The 22,728-nt window shown below is 31.2% G+C and overlaps 3 protein-coding genes across 3 annotated transcripts; 1 reads left to right on the top strand and 2 right to left on the bottom strand.

Moving 5' to 3' along the window:
* The first annotated feature begins 1,440 nt into the window (after positions 1 to 1,440).
* LOC125848073 (adenylosuccinate synthetase, chloroplastic) lies at positions 1,441 to 4,547 on the top strand. Its single transcript, XM_049527870.1, has 4 exons — positions 1,441 to 1,884; positions 2,364 to 3,056; positions 3,371 to 3,682; positions 4,137 to 4,547. The coding sequence occupies exons 1-4, from the start codon at positions 1,558 to 1,560 to the stop codon at positions 4,305 to 4,307; spliced, it is 1,503 nt and encodes a 500-aa protein (XP_049383827.1). The 5' UTR covers positions 1,441 to 1,557; the 3' UTR covers positions 4,308 to 4,547.
* On the bottom strand, positions 4,457 to 5,751 carry LOC125848074 (dehydration-responsive element-binding protein 2F-like). Its single transcript, XM_049527871.1, has one exon. It carries the CDS (start codon positions 5,573 to 5,575, stop codon positions 5,156 to 5,158), a length of 420 nt encoding a protein of 139 aa, XP_049383828.1. The 5' UTR covers positions 5,576 to 5,751; the 3' UTR covers positions 4,457 to 5,155.
* A 5,313-nt stretch (positions 5,752 to 11,064) lies between these two features.
* On the bottom strand, positions 11,065 to 12,798 carry LOC125848240 (transcription repressor OFP7-like). Its single transcript, XM_049528070.1, has 2 exons — positions 12,096 to 12,798; positions 11,065 to 11,527 (listed from the first exon to the last, which is right to left on the bottom strand). The coding sequence occupies exons 1-2, from the start codon at positions 12,763 to 12,765 to the stop codon at positions 11,133 to 11,135; spliced, it is 1,065 nt and encodes a 354-aa protein (XP_049384027.1). The 5' UTR covers positions 12,766 to 12,798; the 3' UTR covers positions 11,065 to 11,132.
* Between the last annotated feature and the right edge of the window lie 9,930 nt (positions 12,799 to 22,728).

Raw genomic sequence — 22,728 nt, 5'->3', positions numbered from 1 at the left:
GCAATCTGCATACACTCACTGTTTGACATCCATTCATCTATGTTTTTTTTATATATATCTTCTGTTCCGGTGACCTTTTTTCTGCAGATTAATAGATAATTTGCTTAACAATTTCATGCAATTCATTTGTTATCAATCTAGTATTTTTAATTGTGATTTATCTGTTAAACAGACGGCACTTTTGTTATTTGATACCCTAGAAATACTGCATACAACTAGCTCTGCAGAGTGCAGCAAAAAGCTCTACCTGTCGATTCATAAGAACAATATCCCCATCTTGTAAACAACTTTGCCTTCAAATTCATTTTCATTGCTCTTCCCACCTTTAAGAAGGCAATTTTCTTGATATTGCTATACGCATCTCTCTTGGTTTTCTATTAGCAAATGAGTCAGTCCAATTGATAATGGCATCTCTCATTTTAACAGCATTCCAAGGTGTCACCGTCCATCTGATATAAAAATGAGATATTATCACAAAACGAGCAAATGTGGATCAACTCCACGAATTAACAATACAGGGGGGAGGGGATATACTTTCTCTTACTGGTTCATTATTCGAATAAGAAATCCTAGACACTACTGAAAATTTAATCTCTCTTAGCAGCTTACATGAATCTAACACATTTAAACACGTTAGAATTCATTTTCAATTTAGTTTTTCATTGAATAAGTACAGGTTGCTACTGCGCAACTTTTGATGGCATAACTTAGTTTTTATAAAACTTAGTCGAGCAAAGTAAAATTTTAGTTTTGTCCAAAAAAAAATAAGTTTTATGCCGAGTGAATGAAGTCGGAATGAATAAGAATACTTTGATCCCATACAAATTAAACACAGGTCAATTTAAAGGAAAATTCGCGCAAAAACTTGATCCAAGTACTCATTCACATCAAGCACAAACGGCCCAAACACTGGTTCTGATACTTTTTTTTTTAATTAATACTCATTCAAATTATTTACTCTCCTTCGTTGTAATTTGTTTATTTGAATTTTACTTCATAAGGGTTTAAAAAGTAAAAAAATAATTTTGAATTTTTACTTCGTTGTAAATGTCATTTAAAAAGTACTTTCACGGGATTAATTTACTTGTCATTTTGTTTTATTTACACGCCTTTTGAAAATGATATGTTTTGACTTTTGACTATCATATCTTTATTTGTTAAGTTTAATCATTTGAAACATCAATTTCTCTTTAAAAAAAGAAGAGTTAATTCAAACCATCATTATTAAAATATGAGTATGTGTTTTACTGCTATTCACTTAGATTTTCTACACTAATAATTAGTCAATATTTATTGTATTCAATTATATTTTAAAATAACAAATATCTTAATTTATTTTTAACAAGGAGAATAAAGTTGTCCAATAAAAATAGAAAAAGGAAACAAAGAGAGAAAAGAATAGATACCAATACGTATAATATTTGCCGCACGTAATGAATTGGACCTAAACCCTGAAAAAATAACATTTTCCTCCTCATTTCTCATTCCTCTCTCTTGCATATCTCCGTTTTTAGCGTGCACAGCGCAACCGCACGCCGCCGCGGCACTACCATTACCATGAACATCTCAACTCTAAGGCTCGATTCCAATCCAATCACCACGGCAACGGCGACTCACCGGAATGGGATCCTCGGTTGCAATGGGACCTATAGTTGTAGGTTCAATCAGTTCCGGCAGAGGAAGAAGACTCCTTCAGTTATCGTTTGTTCGACAAAGCCGCTTGCCTCGGTAGTCGACCATCAAGGGGTTAATGAGTCAGGGATGAGTCGAATTGAGTCACTCAGTCAGGTATCCGGCGTGTTGGGTTGCCAATGGGGAGATGAAGGAAAGGGAAAGCTCGTTGATATACTGGCTAAGCATTTCGACATTGTTGCTCGTTGTCAGGTATATTTATATGAGTTTATGTTCATAAACAATTTGATATGCTGATTTGTTAACCTTATAAATGTGAGCAATAACTTGCTTTAACCAGTTAAATAGCACTGATACTGCAAAGCTAACGTCTTGGAGTAAATTTTAGGCCATATCAAGAACAGTATTTGCTTTGTTATTTGAAAGTTCTGTGAGATATACTTGGTTTCTGTAAGTGGGTGAATTAGGATAAAGGAGGCCTCCTAAAGATGCCTAGTGAAACCTTGGGTTTCATAGTTTCTATGGAGAACTGTTTCAAGTTCTATATTATGAAATTACCAATGTTTATATCAAATATTTTTGTATTATGTTTCATATGTATTACTTATAACCAATTTGTTTTAAACTTGATATTTTTTGCTATCATGTCATTCCATTTCACTTATATTGCCTGAGAGATGAACTTGTTAGCTATGATAGCTAAGCTCTTCAATAACGTTTCTTGCTGTCAGGGTGGAGCCAATGCTGGGCACACTATTTACAATTCTGAGGGGAAGAAGTTTGCTCTGCACCTTGTCCCTTCTGGGATTCTCAACGAGGAAACTCTATGTGTTATTGGTAATGGAGTTGTGGTGCATCTACCGGGACTTTTTAAAGAAATTGATGGTCTTGAAGCTAATGGAGTCTCTTGCCAAGGAAGGATCTTGGTATCTGATCGTGCACACTTGTTATTTGATTTTCACCAAGAAATAGATGGGCTTAGAGAAGCTGAGCTAGCTAAATCCTTTATTGGAACCACCAAGAGAGGCATTGGGCCATGCTATTCAAGCAAGGTTATTAGAAATGGCTTAAGAGTAAGTGATTTAAGGCATATGGACACATTCCCCCAAAAGCTTGATCTTTTATTATCAGATGCCGCCGCAAGATTCCCAGGCTTTAAGTATGGTCCTGACATGCTCAGGGAAGAAGTGGAACGCTATAAGAAATTTGCTGAGAGGTTGGAACCCTTTGTTGCAGATACTGTGCACTTCATGAATGATGCTATATCTCAGAAAAAGAAGATTTTGGTGGAAGGTGGTCAGGCAACAATGTTGGATATCGATTTTGGAACATACCCTTTTGTGACTTCATCCAGTCCATCAGCTGGTGGAATCTGCACAGGTCTTGGCATTGCTCCCAGAGTTGTTGGTGATCTTGTTGGTGTGGTAAGCAAACTTGATTTATTTTCTTAAGGGAGCTTTTGCCCTTTTACACTGAAGAATGAAGAATTCTCATGATATTTAATTTTATCTGATAGTCTAGCTAATATTGTGGGAATAAAGCTAGTGTTATCTTTCCAAAAACATATTGCAGTACATATATCATTGTCAATCGGTTAAACGTGCAATGCACCCAGTTCTTTGCGAAAGAATATGATCCTCATAGCAACTAGCTCTTTGGAACCTGTTCACTTGCATGGTCTTTCAGTTTGCATTTAGTGTAGAGCAGTAAACATTTTTAATTGATGTTTTTCCTGCAGGTTAAGGCATATACCACAAGAGTTGGTTCTGGTCCTTTTCCAACAGAAATCATGGGCAAAGGTGGTGACCTTCTTCGTTTTGCTGGGCAGGAGTTTGGCACAACTACTGGACGTCCGCGTCGCTGTGGTTGGCTAGACATAGTTGCACTGAGATTCTGCTGTCAAATAAATGGATTTGCTTCTCTTAACCTAACAAAACTAGATGTGCTGTCAGATCTACCAGAAATTCAATTGGGTGTTACTTACAGGCATCCCGATGGCTCAGCATTAAATTCTTTTCCCTCTGATCTTCGTCTTCTTGAGCAAATAAAAGTAAGTTTCTTTTATCTTTCTTTCTTTCTTTTTTCAACATCCTTTTGCATGATATTGTGGTGTTTGGAAACCCAGATTATTTGTTCCAACTTTCATGTGAATGTTTGGGGAAATTGAGCCGTATTAACGCATTGGTGTCGCTGAAAAGCATAAATCTTTTTCATTAAAGTTTCATTTGTGAGGAGTTAATATCAAAAAAAAAAAACTTTTGTTTGATTTCCTTTACCCTATTATTGGGAGATGGAAAAAAATGAAGCTTCCTGATTTTTTTGGTACTTCTTTGTTCTTTCAATCTGTCGGTTTCTCCCATATATCATAATTTTTTCCTATTGGCTGTTCATATCTAGAGACCTTCATTATGCATATTGAATCTTCTTCCCTCCTGTTGTGTGTATCTTAACACCATTTTGTATTTTCCTGTATTTTGACTTCTATTATTTATCATCTATATTAGGTGGAGTATGAAGTTTTGCCTGGGTGGAAGAGTGATATTTCTTCCATCAGGAAGTATATTGACTTGCCTAAGGCTGCACGTGAGTATGTAGAAAGGATAGAGGAGCTTGTTGGGGTCCCTATCCATTACATTGGTATAGGACCTGGTCGCGATGCCCTTATCTACAAGTGATTTTAGATTTTTTCATCATATTGCCAGAATCATATTCTTCAAATTGCTGGTAAACCTTAGACTAAGCTTGTAGTAACATCATGATTTATCATTTTGATGTCATTGCTTACTGTAAAAATTATGTATTTGTTGTCTTTAAAGGCTAGATACCCCCNCCCCCTTCTTTATTTTCCTTTTGGAATTTTGTTGGACCTCCCAAGGAAAAGTCAGTTAAGAATGCCAATGATCAAGGTTTCCGTTAGCTTGTTCAAGTCTGCTAACATCAGCAAATATCCTCCCACCCCTAAAGAACAGGGGATTGATTACCCAGGAGTGGTTTGAAAGGTTTCCCCTCTAGTTGGTGATGATTTTGATTCTAGTAAGATGGTGCATACAAACAGTTACGATAAATCTAGTCGTATAGACGGTAGACCTATTAAAATGGTTCAGTATTTTCAGAAGTTCCATAGTGAAGAGGAAAACATAAACTCATCATTCACATTGTAAGCATCAACACATCTACTAGCCTCTGCTGCTGCCTCATGATCTTCTATACCTGTTATTGCACAGTGTGTCTTAATTGTAACTTGTTGTATCAGCAAAGAAATTAGCAACTGAATTGTCATCTCTAAGTAAAACTCCCTACTCTGTGAAACAACTGATTTTACAATCATGACCTCTATCAGGCTGTTTATAATCTCTTTCAGTATTCCAATCTGTTGAAGAAATCCATTCAGATCAATCTGAGGCTTCTCTTGATCATGAACCACTACTTTGTTTCATGACGAGAATTTGACTTCCTTTTTCTCCTCCACATGTGGAATTGTCAAGTGGGCTGTTTAGTTTAGTTCTGTATTTCATTCTTGGGATCACTGATTGATGAACTTGAAAATGATGGTGCTTCCTCTGTTCCCTTGAAGTCTTTGGTAAATTATATGAACATTAGGCTGAGCACTTAAGTTTAGCATGCCAGTGCTATTAAGGAATACTGATGAAACAAAGTTGTTGCTGGAAGAGAACCATTTGAACTTTTGTGATTTGTTCAATGGATTGAAATTAGCTCTCATGTGGGGTAAATTTAGGTAAGCATCTGGTCCATATAATCTCCTAGCTGCTTCATCATAAGCCATAGCAGCTTCTTCTGCTGTAGCAAAAGATCCTAACCAAAGCCTACTTCTCTTCTTTGGCTTTCTAATTTTGGCCACCTTTTGCCCCATGTTCTTTGTCAAATGCCTCGGTATTTGCATAACGCGTTCCGAGGACCTCCTTTTCCTCACTTGAAAGCCCATTTGGTATGCTAGACTAGATTATCTGTGTCGTGAAGAGTGATATTTTTGCTCTGTGTTGAATGTGAGGGCTATATGGTAAGGCGCGGGGATATGTATAAGAGAGAATTTGTAGTTTGATTTAAATGTTTTCACGTTTGTTGAAAGTCATATAAGAGCTCCTGCATATGTGACCGTTTGAGCTTTAGTAAAGTATACACTCCATATCAAGTAACATTATTCTTATTTCTAATTTCCTTCATTGTTTATTTTCCTACTGTTCTTTATTATGACGTAGTAAATGATGAAAGAAAGATCAATCACATCTTTAATAGTATGTTTTGGGTTCGAGCCTTACTAGGTATGGAGTTACCATCGTTTAAAGTAAGTGTATCTAAGAGTGGTTTGACAAAACCAAGGGCCTTCATGGCTTTTCTCGATTAATTCGATCCTTTTTCTATTAGTTGCTTTTGACAAATTCAAAACACATATGAATATGTTTTTTCTAAAAGAAAAGAGAAAATATATAATTATCCCATTAAACTTGTATCCTTTTTTGAAGTAGACACCTAAAGTTTGTGGGGGTCTTATTACCCCATGAAACTATTTATATTCACGATAAATACACCCTTTTCAGCTATTTCTACTGCAATTGTGTTCTCACGAAAATTGGGCGCGTTGAAGGAGTAGTATTACAGCCCCAAACCAGTGTTAAAATACCATGTGGCATTTTTAATTTGATTTTTCTAATTTATAAATTAGACCCATCTTTCCATCTTCCCCAAATCACCATTAATAGCCTTTTAAGAAGCTTTTTCAACAGGCCAAAAATTAAAAACCACCATTCTTTCTCAAATTTTGTATTTTAAAATGTGATATTATTAGATTCTATCTTCTTCTTTTCAAAACTTAACTAAATAGTTTTCTCTTTCCTAAAACTTAAAGATAAAAAATGGTGATGCTAATAGATAAAGAAGGCGACTTAGGATGAAGATGATAATTCAAATTTTGATTTGATAGAACTTCTAATTTTCATATTTGATTATTTGTCATGATGTAGTAGTGATTAAGTAGTGCAATGATGGAGTGTTGTCACTATGATTTGTGGTGGTGCAATTCAAAAAACAAATTTGTGAAATCAGAGGCAAAGTAGAAATTTAAAAGAGAAAAAATTCAAAAAAGAAAAGAAAAGGAAATAAAATAGAAAATTAAAGGCAAAAATGAAAAGAATTAAAAGTTAAATAATGAATTACAAGTGGTAGATTAGGGTTGGTGCGTGATTTGCACCTGCCTTATTTCAACTGGGAATGACCGAAAAAGGAGGTATATATGCTAGTTTAAAATAATTTCGTGGGGTAATAAGACTCGCGCAAACTTTAGGTGTCTACTTCAAAAACTGATATAAGTTCGATGGGATAATTATGTATTTTCTCAAAAGAAAATATCACAGTTTTTTACCAATCTTTCTTGATTATTTTCAAAAATCACCCAAAATAATTTTCCAAAACGAAATATTCCAAACACTTGCGAATTTTGAACTAAAATATATATTCTACTAAAACCAATACCGAGATCTCCTTACGAACTACCAAAAAATATCTTTTTGAACTATTATAGCCATATTACCAAATCTACAAGTACTAACCAAAATGGGCAAATATTTACCCACTTTCAAGGTAGAATATACTTTCCTCACACTTTTCTTTTTAATCGGACCTTAAAAAAAACACATTTTCTTAATTGACAGATGTTTTAATAATGCTATCAGCATTTTAGTGATGCTTGATCCCACTTATCTGGGAAGAAATTACAAATATATACTCGTTTATTTAAAAATTCATTTATTTTAAGGATAATTTTGAACTACTGCAAAGTTTTTTCATATTTTTAAAATTTCGTGTTCAATCAAACAATTTCACATAAAGTGGAATGCAGTGAATACATTAATTAATTAATTAATTATCTTAAATTTTTTAAAGAAACATTTGTTTAATCGTTTAAAAGGTTTCCCCTCCTTAACATCCCTCTTGGTTTTGTCTATGAGATTAATATAATAAAGTAGAGAAGTGAGAAGTTGCACTTTATTGATCTCGAACTCAGATCACGATGCATAAAGCAAAGATTTTGGATTTGCACAATCAATAGTAAAGTATAAGTAGGTAGCAGCAGTATTATGAAGGAATTGATGGAATATGAAAACCACTAACTGTAAAATAAAAAAGTTATGCTTCATTTAACAAGTTGCCCCTCCATTTTAGGCCTACTGTCTTGATTAAAGGTTTGAAAAAATCTCTGATGCCTTGTATCAGTAAATTTATCAACAATTGAAGAAACTTGAATTGTTCAGAGCCCAAAGGCCAAAGAATTTATAGTAATCATGAAAAAGGTAGTGCCTTTATCCCATATTCATGCAGCTAACGTACCTGTAATCTAACCCTATACCACTTTTGCTGCTCGCATGGCCAGTCACACCGAGGTAGAGTCGGGATTTGAAATTTATGAATTCAAAATTTTAGTCTTTAAAAATTATTGAGTTCTATTGTTTGGTAGCTGGTTTGGAGATGCATTATGCACGCATTAAATCTTGCATAAAAAATACCACATTTTCGTAGTTGATTTGGAGGTAAATTCATCATATATAAAATTAATGTGGTGTTTGATTTGCAATTAAAAAATCCACTAATCTATGTATAATTTTATGCAAAATAGAAGGTGAATAACTACACAATCATAACTAATTTCTGTATAAAATACTACATAAATTCGATCATAACTAATACCTGCATAACTCTTTCAAGCTACCAAACGACAATTAATAATTTATACATATGATATTCGATGAGTTTTTAATAATAAATACAAGAGCTTGATCAAAACTTTCTAAAGAGTTCGACCGAATCCATTATCGGAACGCTATCCGCGCTAGGTCAGGGACTCAGGCACGCGTTAAAATATTTATACAGTTAACTGAGCGATCTCGGATATTACATTTCATTGCACACGAAAAAAGTGTATTTACAGTTTATCTTGTCACTTCCAGTTTATGTAATAAAAATTAAATTTGCTTACTGCAGTACTAGAAATCTTTTTGTCTTATTCTAGCTAGCTAGCTCTTCTTTTACGTTATATTACAACAGTTTTTTAAATGATAAATTTAATTTTATAAAGGAGGCTTACGTGGAAATATTCTTGACGAACTTTATAATATATCAAAAATATAATGTATGTAACTTAAGCTTAAAAATACTAATTGCCTGGAATATTGACCTTAAAGGCTTAAATATGATCTGATTGTATATACAATATTTTTTAAAAATTATTAATGTACATAATTTAAATTCTTTTATACTCTACTACTTGTAATATTTTAGATAGAACAAGATACAAGTAAAATGACATACTTCCAAATTTAATAAGTTTACTGGATGAAAAAGCTTTCTCTAGGTTCCTCCCATTTCAATTAGGATGTTACATTATCTTTATACTCATTGTAATTACTTAATATTTAATATTTTAGATAGACAACAATGATACAACTACTAATCATTCTGTTTTTAATCTAGAGGCCCCTCCTTTTTGTCTTGTATATAACAAAGGGGTTTAATTATTGTCATTTATATATGTAAAAAATAACAAATTAACTTTTCCGTTTGAGCACTGAAAATAATAATCCCTTCTTCTCAATATGTAAATTATTTTATAAACTTTCAAGATTATACGTTCGAATGCACGATTAAAGTAAAAAAAAAATACTCCACAAATTCTAACTATATCATATTTTTCTCTTTCAACAAATGATGACTTGATTGACTGTGGGTTTTTTGATCATACACATATGTATCCCAATAAAAGTATTTCCTCGTAAAAGATATCTATATGAATTTTTTTTTGTAATGTTCCATTATTAGTTGACGTGTCATCTTTATTGTCGTATTTATTTGTTTTCATAATTGCTTTGATTTGATTATCTTGATCCAAGAGTCTTTCAGAAAATAACTTCTTTATCTTTACAAGGCAACAATAAATTTTATGTACACTCTACCCTCTCCAAACTTCACCTGTAAAACTACATGGATACGTTGTTATTGATAACATAACAAATCAAGACTGTGTATAACTTAAACTAATTACTACTTGTAATAAGTTTTTGTATGCTAATTCTACATTAGTGTAATTTTATACCAATTATTTGTAGAAAAACAAGTTGAATGACTAGACGAGTCATCATAAAAGTAAGTAAAATTTCGGATGCGTGTTTCATGGGTGTCGCTTTGCTGTAAAATTAGGGATCAGTCAATGGTCATATATATCGCATAATGACTCCTTTCACGTCAAATCAACTTTAATCAGCCCTAAATATTGCAATGACAACAAGTATAGTAACTCAAATTCATAGTCAAAATTTATGATAAAATGTCTTAGCTAGTTGCGGAGTCATATATACTCGTGTGTTCTTAATAGTTAGGTTAAAATATATTTTTTATGTATATATATTGCATATTAATATACTTGACTTCTACGAGACTTTACTTCTTTATAGATTCTGATTTCGCCACTAGTTTGGTTGCTTCTATATGCTACTAGATGCAACGATTGAGGGAATCCTGGAAGATTGTTAAACATAAAAGAATCTACTAAAGTTGATGGAAATTTATACACATTTTGGGGAAGACGTTATGAATTTATAATTTGCAGTTTCTTTGTTGGGTTACATCTATGTTCCATCCATCAATCCTGACCAGTCAGAACCAGCGAATCAAATTCCAACTCTCACTACAAATTAAAGTTTGACTGTTCACTAAGATAATGCCTCTGTTTCAATTGATTTGTTTATTTTGACTCAATATGAGTTTTATAAGTAAAATAATTTTTTGATGTGATGTTAAATTATAGATATATAAATGTATCAAAAATATTTAAGAAATGAAAAAGTTTAAACCAAATGGTATTGAAGATAGTATATATCATTCCATAGATATAGGCGTGTTGTAGGCTTGTTCTTTTCTCATTGCTAAGAGGTATACATACCCCTTGGTCAAAAAGGAAAAACCAAAAACATTAATGATGGGCAATTATTAATGTAAATTTATCATTATTATTTATAATATGATAAAAAAGATTTAACTTGCTATTATACTGAATTTTACATTGTCCTTGTATATATAATCCAGGGGTGGAGTTAGATGTCCCAAGAGCATAAAACATTAAACTCTCTTAATGATAAAGTGAATTGTTTTATATGTAGACGAAACTTTTTAACTTATTTTGTTTGTTATTTATTTATATATTGAATATTTTTACTAGTTCATCAAGCCTAAATTGTTTTCTTACTACATCCATCTTTAAACTCCTACCTCCACTAAATTTCTGCACTATCAATTTTAAGTTGTAAAGCAAGTTTAGGTGCAAATGCTTAAGGTAGTTTCAGAATTTAGAAAGCCAAATGATGATTAGTAGCATTAGCAAAAAACAGTTATATATCGTACTCTAATCAAACACTAACTAAATCATGATTAATAACATAAAAGAAAAGTTAAATTTATTAATTAACAACTAAATCATGATTAATGACATGGATTAATCAAAGGGAGGTTCTTCTTCTACCTACAGTAGGTGGGTGGGGATCATGAATTGACATCCTCCTTACTCTATCATTATCATTATCATTATTACCTAAAAACAAAGTCTTCCAAATGTCGGAGAATGCCTCAACGATCACTCCATGATAATGCTTTCCGTTCAACGACAGAAAACATTGTAAAAGCTGCTCTAGCTCATTCTTCTCAAACATTTCATTTTCTAAAATCATTTCCATCATTGATCTCTTGAAATCTTCGTACGGGTCCTGAGATTTCTTCACTATCGCGAAACTCTCCTTCACTTTCCCATCCACACTACACGGTATCAGCTTCTTGAATACCGATAACCTTGCTGGTAACTCGCTTTCTGATGATGTAGAAACTGACGATCTTCTACCTGTTCAAACATAATATAATTAGTTAAATATTTTTTAACACACTTTTAGATATAATCATACTAGTGCAACAAAAGTCTTTTCCAAAATATATTTTCACATATTCGACCCAAAAATAAGTAAGTACCAAAGGAAGCATGTTGAGACATAATGAAAACTAAATAGTTTTCCGTTTTAATTAGTGTAATGAATTTTGATTAAGCTAAAAGTTAAAACAATTCACATGACAATTATATACACTATTTCATAAAGAAAATACAATTGAAATATTTTAATAAAATTATCGATCTCTAAATATTATAAGCATTTACTTGAGCCGGGATATCTTTTGAAAAACCTAGGATCTTTTGGAAACAGCCTCGAGGTATAATGGTATACACTCTATCATCCCAGACATAGTTAGTAGAATTTCACTGACTATGTTAGTTGTTGTTCTTGTTGGATATCTTTCGGAATCGATCCACATAATAGGAGAAGATGAAAGATATTTGAATATCCTCTCCCGATTCCACACGTGAAATTATACTTATGAATGTTATTGCAAAATTATTTGTAAATATAAACTTTTACCTTTTGAAGAGGAAAAACTTGGTCTAGAATGGTTGAGTCTCCTCTTGGTGGTAGCGTTTCTCTTGTGACGGCGCCTCATTGTAGTGGTCTCACATATGGTTTCTAACTGAGGGTTGAAATCAGTAGATGAGTCATCGCTTGAGAAATCGAAACAGCTTCTGGAAGATGAAACTAAAGTTTCAGTTTCCTCTTCATTATTATCCCAATCAGTAGTACCGCTTAAAATCCCGCTGTACTCATCAGCTGAGGAAGTACTCATACGGATTATTCTACTTTTTGTTTTCGTTTTTTTAACTTGCTGTTTCTTCTTCTTCTCAACAACAATTCTACTGAATCGCGGAGGAGTAAGAGGAGGTCGCAAGGCCAAATTGATCTCCTCTTCACATTCTTCTTCTTCTTCAGACACAAAAGAACTAGAAACCACGTGAAACTTCTCTTCTTTCTCCCACTTGAATTCCGATCTACAGCCAACAGAGATCATCATGGATTCCGGCACGTAATTACGGTGATTTTGATCAATATGAGGGAAATCGGGGGAAATATGTTTTGTACTAGTGAGCTTATGTGGGAAGAAATTAGGATTTTGGGGAAGAGACGAAGTGTCTTTGGAACGGCAGGAATTGAAAGAAGCAATAACTCTGGAGAACCGAACCTTGAAACTTTTTCCCATTCTTTTTGTCTCTGCTTTTTTTTCTTTTGCCCTTTGAAAAAGTGTGATGTGAGAATTATTTATATTGGGGACACGGGGTGAAGAGAGCGTGACCCAGCGTCTCTTAATGTTGAGTTATTAGTCAAAGTTAATGTAATTAGTTTTACTGATAACAGTTTAATTTCTCTTTTCACGCTAATTAAGACAAATCATTCTAATTTTTGAAAGAGTTTAACTTTTCCACACTAGACACTGTAAAAACAATTTGAATTTCACCATTCATATAAATTAAGACGGAGAAATTATTGCTTTTCACATGCGATGCAGAGAGGAGAAGAGAATGCGACAAACTTCAAATTACTAGTACTGTTAAAATGTTACATTGAATTAGAATGTTGTAATTGGGGCTAAAGTTGTAGCTAGTTAGTGAGCAACAGGAAGCTGCAGTGTCATTTATTAAGTCAAAAAACTTTATAGAAAAAATTGAATCAAAGGTCTGAAATTAGTTGGCGTCTAGCAGGCGATAGAATTTAATAAAGTGAATGTATCTACTATCCAGGGAAAAAAATCGTACTCTATTGTTTTCCCATATTTCTCTCCAACTTCCAACTTTTCTACATACTTCTCATTCATTTCACCAGGACATAACCTTTCAGGTTAGCCATAAAATTTGAAGTAAAAAAATTTCAAGTTTTTGAAAAAGAATTTACTTGAATTTTTTTTGAAGTTTTGTGTGTGTAAATCCCAAAAACTACTTGTTTATTCTATCTTTAAATTAGATCAAATTTTATGAACATATAGATATCTTAAGATTATTTGTTTTAAAAATTACTTTCAAAATTTATGATCAAACGCTAGCTACTCATTAAACTTTAGCGCTAGTTACTAATTATGTGTAAATTTTGTTTCATGCACCAAGTAATAGATAAAATTTGATGAAGTCGAACAATTGCAACTCTATTCTTACGCGTCAGGCGGATACAACTCAGAAGTAGGGGTGTGCATTCGGTTTATTGGTTTGGTTTTACACTATTCGGTTTGGATTTTCGGTTTTTGATTTTGTAAAAGTGTAACCCAATCCGATCCAAAATAAATTTGGTTTGGTTTGGTTTTTCTCTATTTGGTTTGGCTTTTTTCGGTTTGGTTATTCGGTTATGTCAATAATTAATAACATATATAACCAAAGCAATAATATTTAATCCCTTAAATATACTTTCTAATATAAATCATAAGTAAAACTTAAAACACAATACTTATAAGTATACTTATTGTAGATGTAATTCAAACATAAAAGGGAGAAGACACAAGTACCCCTAGACTATGACCGAAATCCCAAAGACACACCTTAACTAAATTAAGGTCCTATTACCCCCTTGAACTCATTTTTTTTTGTAATTTTGTACACCTTTTGACTTATGTGGCACACCACGCGACTCCATGCAGTATATATATATATATAAAATTCGGTTTTTTTCGGTTTTTATCTTTTAAAATTCAAAACCAAACCAAAAAACCAAACAAAGTAATTTATTAATCCAAAACCAATCCGAAAAACCAAAAAACCAATCCAAATAAAATTTCGGTTTGGTTTGATTTGGTTATTCGGTTTAATCCCAACAGTGCACACCCCTACTCAGAAGTCATACTCCATTTGTCTCCGTTTATAGGATTTACTTTTCCTTTTAATCAGTAAAAAAAAAATGACATTTTTCTAAATTAAATAGTAACAATTGAACTTTAAAATATCAATTTTACTCTTAATAAAATAATTTATAACCACACAAATTTCTATCATTTATTTTAGACCACAAGTTTTAAAATTCGTACCATTCACTCACATTCATATACCTGCGAGTCAACAAGTGGAATAGTGATAACATACAAAAATCTCACCAAATATTCTTTTTTTCTTCTTCTCACTTTCCCTCCTCTTATATATGGATCCACGACATCCTTATATATAATTAGAAAACATTAATTGGAAGGTTTTATAACATTAAAAAGAAATTAATATTAGCGGTGGGGATGTTGAATATGTTTGGTTTGATATTTTTTTAACTTCTTAAAAAATAGGAAAGACTTTTGTACTTGACAAAGTAATAAGTAGGAGGGTCCAACGAACAAACAAACAAATTATATGCATCTCTTAGGTTACTCTGCCAAAAAAAAATAAAAATAGTGAGACAAACGTGCATTGATGACAAAAAGTAGTTTGCAAAGAAAAGTATTATTTTGTCTTCGAAATAATGAAACCATTTGCATATTAGGGAACTTGAGAGAAATGGAAGAAAAGGAACTAATCTTTAGTCTTTGGACAAAAGTGTTTTCAATGATATGTCTTGAGAAAAGCTAATTCAAATAAGAAACCTTTAAAAAGATTATAAGGGAATCCAAGAAAACAAAATCATCCATCCATGGACTTGCCCTTTCTTTTCTCTGTTTTCTCTTTGAATAACTATCAGTCCCATCACTTGCATAATGAGTAAAATCTCATAAGGTGGGGCTTTAGAAGGAGAGTGTGTATGTAGATTTTATTTCGAAAGATTTTTGACTCAAGCAAATTAAAATAGAAAGTAGAAGAAAAACAATAAGGGAGAAAAATATGAAAACTAATAGCAAAGTAATGCGAAGCATGTATCATGTATGCTAGGAACATGTGACAATAAGAAGAAGGGCCAATCACCTAAATACAACAAATCAAAAATGATATCAAATATCAAAAGCCAAACACTACCTGAATATGCTATTTACGAATTACGAGTCTACAACTAACGTAGGGCTCCATATTACAATTCTCAACCACCTATTAATCTTTTACTCTTATATGCTACCTTCATGCTTTACTATCTAAAATATAAAAAAATAAATACACATGGAGATATCGCAGAAATATAACATATATTCCCTCTGTCCCATTTTAACTGTGACAACGTTTGACTTGACAAAAACTATTTTTAAAATTTGTGGTCTAAAACAAACCTTAGATATTCGTGTGATGGTAAATTATTTCAGTAAGGATAAAAAAAAAATTAAAAAGTTAAGTTATTTCGTGTTATAATAAAGTGACATTTTTTTTAAAAAAAAAATATCACATAAAATGAGAGACAGAAAATATATATATATAAAAATAAAAGAAGTTTAAAACCTGTTTATATACGAAGGGATGTCAATTAACATTCTTTAGACCAGAGTAGCTCTGCCGCTATTACTACAGGCGACAAACCACAAGTATGAGCAGTTGTGAAGTACTTGCACTAATAAGAAGCACAAGTGCGCACGAGTTTACTTACGTGAATTTAATTTATAAGTAGAAATATTTTTTCATACTTTCAGAAAAATTTACTCTGCTGTATCAAATTTATCTATTTTACTTTACTTTACACAAAATAGATTAAAACAAAGGATGAAAATGTACATTATTTTCTTTTTACCAGTAATATTTAAATAACATTATTTTTTTGTCAATTAGGTGAAGTGGACTACTTTTGGAAATAAAAAAAGAAAGAGTAGAAATGAGTAGTTAAAATCAAGTCACTTAATGTTCAATAAAACTCGATTAATTTAGATTCACACTAAGGATCCGTTTGGCCATACGATATGATATCATAATATGGAATCATGATATATATGGTATCATAATATGGAATCATGAGTTTTGTTTGGACATGCGATAAATTTTTTTTGTATTGTATATTTTCTCATAAACATAAAAATTCCATAAGTTGTAAAACTATTAAAATAGCCCCAATTATTTATTCAATCTTATCAAATAAACAAAAATTTATAAAATTGCAAAATAAATTATTACAAAGCTATTTGTTCTCCACTTAAGTAATTGTTTCATCTAACTTTAATTTAATAAAAAAAAATTGAACATAAATTGTAGTGTACTAGTCTTTAATATAATCCTCCCACATAGTACGGACAATTTCCTCACATTGAACTTGCATTTCTCGATCATGTGACCGAGAAGACGAACCAACATTGTTACTTTGAGCCATTTGTTGGTCAATATCACCCACAACTATATTTTCATGCTCATAGACCATAAACATTTCATCACTTTAACAATCGGTTGGTGTGAGTTAAAGTGACTATATGTTGGTGAGAATAATAAATTTTATGTCGGTGAGAATAATAAATTTTAAAAAGTAATGATGTGATTATAAATTTTATTTACATATGAAATAAATGGTTAGTAGTTATAAATGTGTGGTTGTTTTAACAAAATATAAACTCGTGGATTAATTTTTGTATTAAAATATCTCAAATCATGATATGGAATTCTCATATAATTCCATATCATGGTTTTTGGAGAATATGAAATCACATCTCATGATATGGAATCAACGTGAAACCGCATGTCCAAATGCTTATTCCATCTTACGATACCACGATATGATATCGCATGGCCAAATGTCTACTAAGTAACATTCGATTGCATATGTTACTATGAAAAGTAGAAATGAGTAGTTAAAATCAAGTCACGTGATTCAATTGATGGGTATGTTATTAGGTGTTGGTCCAAATTTATGTAAGAGTATGGGAATTGAAATAAAAGGACACTTGCTGAGTATGACATTTTTGCCAAACTTTCTTTCTTTACATTTCATGGACATCCAAAAATCTATCCTCGTACTTCTAGCTTTATATTTTACAGAGTACTTCACACTAGGCGTGAATTATTGACCACCAAATTGTTGAACAGAATAAAGCCTTTTGCGACACAGATTGTATATAACACCATTAGTCAATTAACATTTTCGCATCATACATCAATAATTTCTTAAATTTATCAATAAATTTTAGTTAAATATTCGAACTAAGGTATATTTCTATGAAACACCTGAACATATGATAAAGTGTTAATATTAGACATTTTCAATTCAAATTTTTGAAAGAACTCTTGTTCTTGAACGTGCGTACATTACACAGATAAGTTAGTCACTTAACTTGTTATGATGCACTTAATATTTTAATTTCTAATATAATAATGTACAATATCTTATCTATGTAATGATCGTTTGTGAAGACGTGCAAAAACTTTTTCAAAATATGAGTCAAAAATATCTAATAAGAACACTTTATCATGTGTTTAGATGCTCTTGAATTGAAACAAATCATAATTCATAAATATCTAAATATAATTTAGTGATAAGTTTAATAGGATTCAATGTATTCTTCCTATATGCATTCGAACGAAGATGAAAAATATGAAACGTGCTTTCATTTTGTTCCGCTACTAAAAGCAAAGGTAAATATTCTTATGTTTGTCCCGTTACTAATAGCAAATGTAAATATAATTTTGTGTTTGCACTCCTATTTATAGAGAAAATAATTATATATTCGTACAAACTTTAAATTTTATTGTAATAAATAAGTAAATGATATTAAAATTCTGAATCCATCTTGATTGATATGAACAAATGCAAAATAAAATAAGTTAAAATGGTTCCAGCATGATTGCTAAAAGAAAGGGGAACTTTAACTCCTTAATTTAGAAACATAGAGTTTAATTCCTTTATTTAAATCTCTCCTCAAATACTACTTTGTTTCAGGTAAACAATAGAATGTTGTTTTTTTCATAACTATCCTTAATTATCTCTCTTTCTCTATGCATTCGATATTCAAAATTCAATGTCTCTATCTGATTAAATCACACACACGCTAAAATTAAGTTGTAATTTTATTTTGGTATAAGGTAAATTAGGCTAAGTTAAATTTTAACTTTTACAAATGAGTGGTGCACTACATTAGTAATTTGGCCTTCTAGTCATTTGAGTTTTCTGATCACTTCCCAATAGCTCAATGACCTTATGTAAAATTAAACTCACACGTTATTATTTATATCAACGTTGTATTTTGATAGCTGCTTAATTTTAAATATAGCTAAATGATCTGTGATTGACCATTGTTATAGGGACTAGATCCTCGGTCTATAGCAAACTTGTTTGTGAATGCAAGCATAGGAGGGATTAGACAAGATAATAAACGAAGAGGACAAATTTATATATAATGACGAAAAAATATATGCTACTATTCTTATAGTTTATCGGTACAAAGTTAACTACAATGACCAAAAAAATTGGGTGTTTCTTAGTTTAGGTTTATACAATGAAATTCTATTATCTTTATTTTTATTCTCAATCTACAAATTATTTCTGTTTGGATTGATTTTTGGCTTTTTACCTTTTGACTTATTTTTATCATGTTAGCTTAAAATCAAGGGCTTATAAAAACTTTTTAAATTTATTAAAATACTATAAAAGTGCTTAAAACAATTTTGATTTTAAAACTCTTAAAATAAATCAATCCAAATAGGGTAACTTGCAATTTGATAATTAGTCATGTTTGAGTTGATTGACTTTTGGCCTACGACTTATAAGTCAAAAAGTTCTAACTTATGATTGTGGACTTTATTTTTGTTATTTTTTGACCTAAAAATAACTGCCTATGATCACTTTTTTTATTTTACCCAAATACTACAAAATTGTTTAAAAGTTAATTTACTTAAAAACACCTAATATAAGTCAATTCAAACATGCTCAATGTTTAAAGTTTCCTTTTAATTATACAGAGTCAAAACTTGAGTTTAATTCAATTCCTACTAGTTCAATATATGTGTTTAATTAATCGTTCAGACAATTTTTAATATTGTAATATAGTTTTAAAAATTAAAAAAGATATTACCATACAATAGTCTTTTAACATATTTATCTCTTATTATAAATAAATATGATTGTTAAGTAAATATAGTAAGGAAAAAGGGTGATATACCCTGGACTTTGCAATTAGAGATTTTTTTTTATATTGCCATACCAATCAGTTTGACTGCCTTCCTAACAATTTCCAAGGCCTTTTTTTTTTTTTTGCCATTCAATAGGGTTTAATATTACTTCCCCCCCCCCCACCAAAGATTTCACGTAATATTTGATTTTTTTCATACATTATTTTTTTTGTTTTCTTTAATTCAACAATAGGTATGTATGTGAGTCATTTTTGTAACGAGGAATATAATCGCAAAATTAAAGGTATATCAAATCTTTTTTTCAATATAATATAACAATACCAATAAAATACGATAACTCTACTATGAACTTTGCTCTGCAGTCATTCATTGGCTTTGTTGATCTCATCTCGTCACTTTCTAGGATTGAGAACTAACATGCACATCCAAGAAGAAATAATTATGGATATTTTGAGTAGACTACTCTTTTTCGATTCAAGTGTGTTCCAAAGTCTTGGAAGGCTTTAGTCTGCAAACATAGCTTTAAGAAAATGCATCTCAATCATGTCAATAATGACAAATTGGTTATAAAATAGACTGCCAAGGATGGTAATATTTTCTTTTATTGTTATCTTTGCCGATAACAACATCAATGTCACATCTAATTATTAGGGATGTACAAGAATCAGTTTGTGTCCCGCTTTGTGTGGCAGGACGTTCTAAGATGCATGTTGCAGGACGTTACAAGATACATGGTAGCTCCAATGACTTGTTTTTAATTGGGATTAAGGATGGTAATATTTTCTTCTACAAGAGAATAGTTTAATGGAGAGAATCAATATTATGTCATCATATTGGGATGAGTTTTTTCGAATTTTATATAAAATTAATAAGCAATTATTTATTTAATATATGTAGAGACGTCGTACGTTAATTTTTATTAAAAATAATTATTTATAAATCAAACAATAATCACGTCTTCGTTTTTCATTAATTTTAATTTATTTATGATTTGTTTAAAAAAATTGATGGACAACATCTCTAAATCCATCGCTTTTTGGTCAAAATATCTGATCAAACATTTTAAAAAGCGACGGACAACATCTCTTAGTCCGTTGATTTTTTATCAAATTGTTGGTCAAATATTTTTAAAAAAGCGATGGACAAAGAGATGCTATCAATCGCTTTTTTAAAAAGGGAAAAGGGACAAATATACCCCCGAACTATCATAAATGGTATGTCAATACCCTCCGTTATACTTTAAGGTTGTATATACCCTTACCGTCAATATTTTGGATCATCTATACCCTTAAGACTAACATATTGACACGTGGCATCATCTAAATAACTTACCTAATTTTATTTATTTATACATCCAAAAAAATTGAAAACCCACCCATTTTCTATACTTTACCCATCCATGGCCCAAATTAAAATATCATGACATTTAAAACTAAAAATAAAAAACATAGCTTTTCATCTTCATTAAAAATTAAATAAAAGGTGAAGTGATCTTCAATTCATTTTCCAAATCTCACAAACAAAAACCTAGAAGCATATTATTTCAATCAAAATCAAGAAATCAATTTCATTTTTTTTTTGGTTCAAATCAATTTATTATTTGTTGAAAGGGGTTGAAAAACTACTACCACCATTGATGGACAAAGCTTCAAGCTTTAAAGTGGGTCTACATTCAAATCGAAAATTTCAAGCTCAAATCGATTTGTTATTGTTGAAAGGGTTTGAGAAAATACAACCACCATTGATGGACAAAGCTTCAAGCTTTAAAGTGGGTCTACAATCAAATCAAAAATTTCAAGCTCAAATTGATTTGTTATTATTGAAATGTGTTGAAAATATTTTTGAAATAGATGATGTATAAAACACCCAATAACCTAGATTCCTATTGTGCTAAATGAAGATGAATTTAATTTTTTTTTGGTTTAGCAAGCATAAAGCTACATATTTAAAAAAATTGAAAGACACAAGATTCACATAACTTGCAGGGATGTTAGTGAAAGTGAAGAAAATAGTAATTTTAGTGAACAAGTCATCTTCTTCCTTGAAAGATGAGTTCTTGATTCCATGGTTATGGTGGATTGAGAAGAATAAATGGATGATTTTTGATGAAAATGAAGTGTGGATTTTAGCACCACCCATTTTGGTTGTGGGTCGGGTGGATTTTTAATTTTTGGGTAAAAAATAAATAAAATCGGGTCAATCATTTAGATGATGCCACGTGTTCATCCGTTAGATTCAAGGATAAATACAACCCAAAAGAATGACGGTAAGGGCATATACAACCTTAAAGTATAACGGAGGGTATTGACATACCATTTATGATAGTTCGGGGGTATATTTGTCCTTTTTCCCTTTTAAAAATTATGTTGAGAGAGAAGACTGGGTTTTTACCCATTTTACATCTCTCTCTTCTCTCTTCTCTCTTCTCTCCCTTCTCTCTAAAAGGTGACCACCACCGCCATGATGTCGCCCGTCACACCCTCTACTGTCACGTCTCCGCCTTGACCCGTTGCGTCCTTGCTACCTTGCTCTCTCTATCTCCTTGTTAAGGTTAGAGTTTCATCAATTTTAATTTTTTTCAATTCTAGTAATATTTGATTTGTTTGTTTGTATATTGTTTTAGTTTGTTGAATTGTGTTATTCAATTGTTAATTTGGTGTTTTGATTACTGTTAGTTAGAGAGAGAATTGATGATTTTTGATTATAGGGTTTTCTTTTAAATTGAGGATTTTTAAATATGATTGTGAATTGACTATTAGACGTTAGAACTAACAAATAATTACAAGTTAGAACTTCAATTTTCTAACTTTGAAATTTTTGAATTTAGTATGTTTAAAAGTTGAAGTTAGAAAAATATAAAATTGTATCTGAAAGTTAGATTACTTTGAAGTTAGAAAACAATATTGGATTGTATATGAAAGTCGAAATTAGATTAGTTCAATTTTTCAACTTAGAAATTTTTGAATTTAGTAAGTTTGAAAGTTGAAATTAGAAAAATGTTAGATTGTACATGAAAGTTAGATTACTTTGAAGTTAGAAAAATATTGGATAGTATATGAAAGTTGAAATTAGGTTACTTGAATTCTTGAACTTAAAAATTCTTGAATTTGAAGTTTGTTTAGAACTAATTTTAGAAATTAGATGTGAACTTAAATTTTTGGATTTTAGAAGTACTTTAGGTTGTGAACTTTAGAAATCATGAATTATTGTAGGATTTTAGTATTTTAGGTTGTGAA

This window comes from Solanum stenotomum, chromosome 12 (assembly GCF_019186545.1).
Source record: "Solanum stenotomum isolate F172 chromosome 12, ASM1918654v1, whole genome shotgun sequence".
NCBI classification, from domain to species: Eukaryota; Viridiplantae; Streptophyta; class Magnoliopsida; order Solanales; family Solanaceae; genus Solanum; species Solanum stenotomum.
This window is presented reverse-complemented; position numbering and strand designations above follow the sequence as displayed.

What these genes read in the sequence shown, in the direction of transcription:
- LOC125848073 (XM_049527870.1), top strand. Translation starts at nt 1,558, where the DNA reads ATGAACATCTCAACTCTAAGGCTCGATTCCAATCCAATCACCACGGCA. An exon ending in ACATTGTTGCTCGTTGTCAG is followed by an intron (nt 1,885 to 2,363) that starts GTATATTTATAT and finishes TCTTGCTGTCAG; the next exon opens with GGTGGAGCCAATGCTGGGCA. An exon ending in TTGGTGATCTTGTTGGTGTG is followed by an intron (nt 3,057 to 3,370) that starts GTAAGCAAACTT and finishes TTTTTCCTGCAG; the next exon opens with GTTAAGGCATATACCACAAG.
- LOC125848074 (XM_049527871.1), bottom strand. Translation starts at nt 5,575, where the DNA reads ATGGGCTTTCAAGTGAGGAAAAGGAGGTCCTCGGAACGCGTTATGCAA.
- LOC125848240 (XM_049528070.1), bottom strand. Translation starts at nt 12,765, where the DNA reads ATGGGAAAAAGTTTCAAGGTTCGGTTCTCCAGAGTTATTGCTTCTTTC. An exon ending in AAGTTTTTCCTCTTCAAAAG is followed by an intron (nt 11,528 to 12,095) that starts GTAAAAGTTTAT and finishes ATGTTTGAACAG; the next exon opens with GTAGAAGATCGTCAGTTTCT.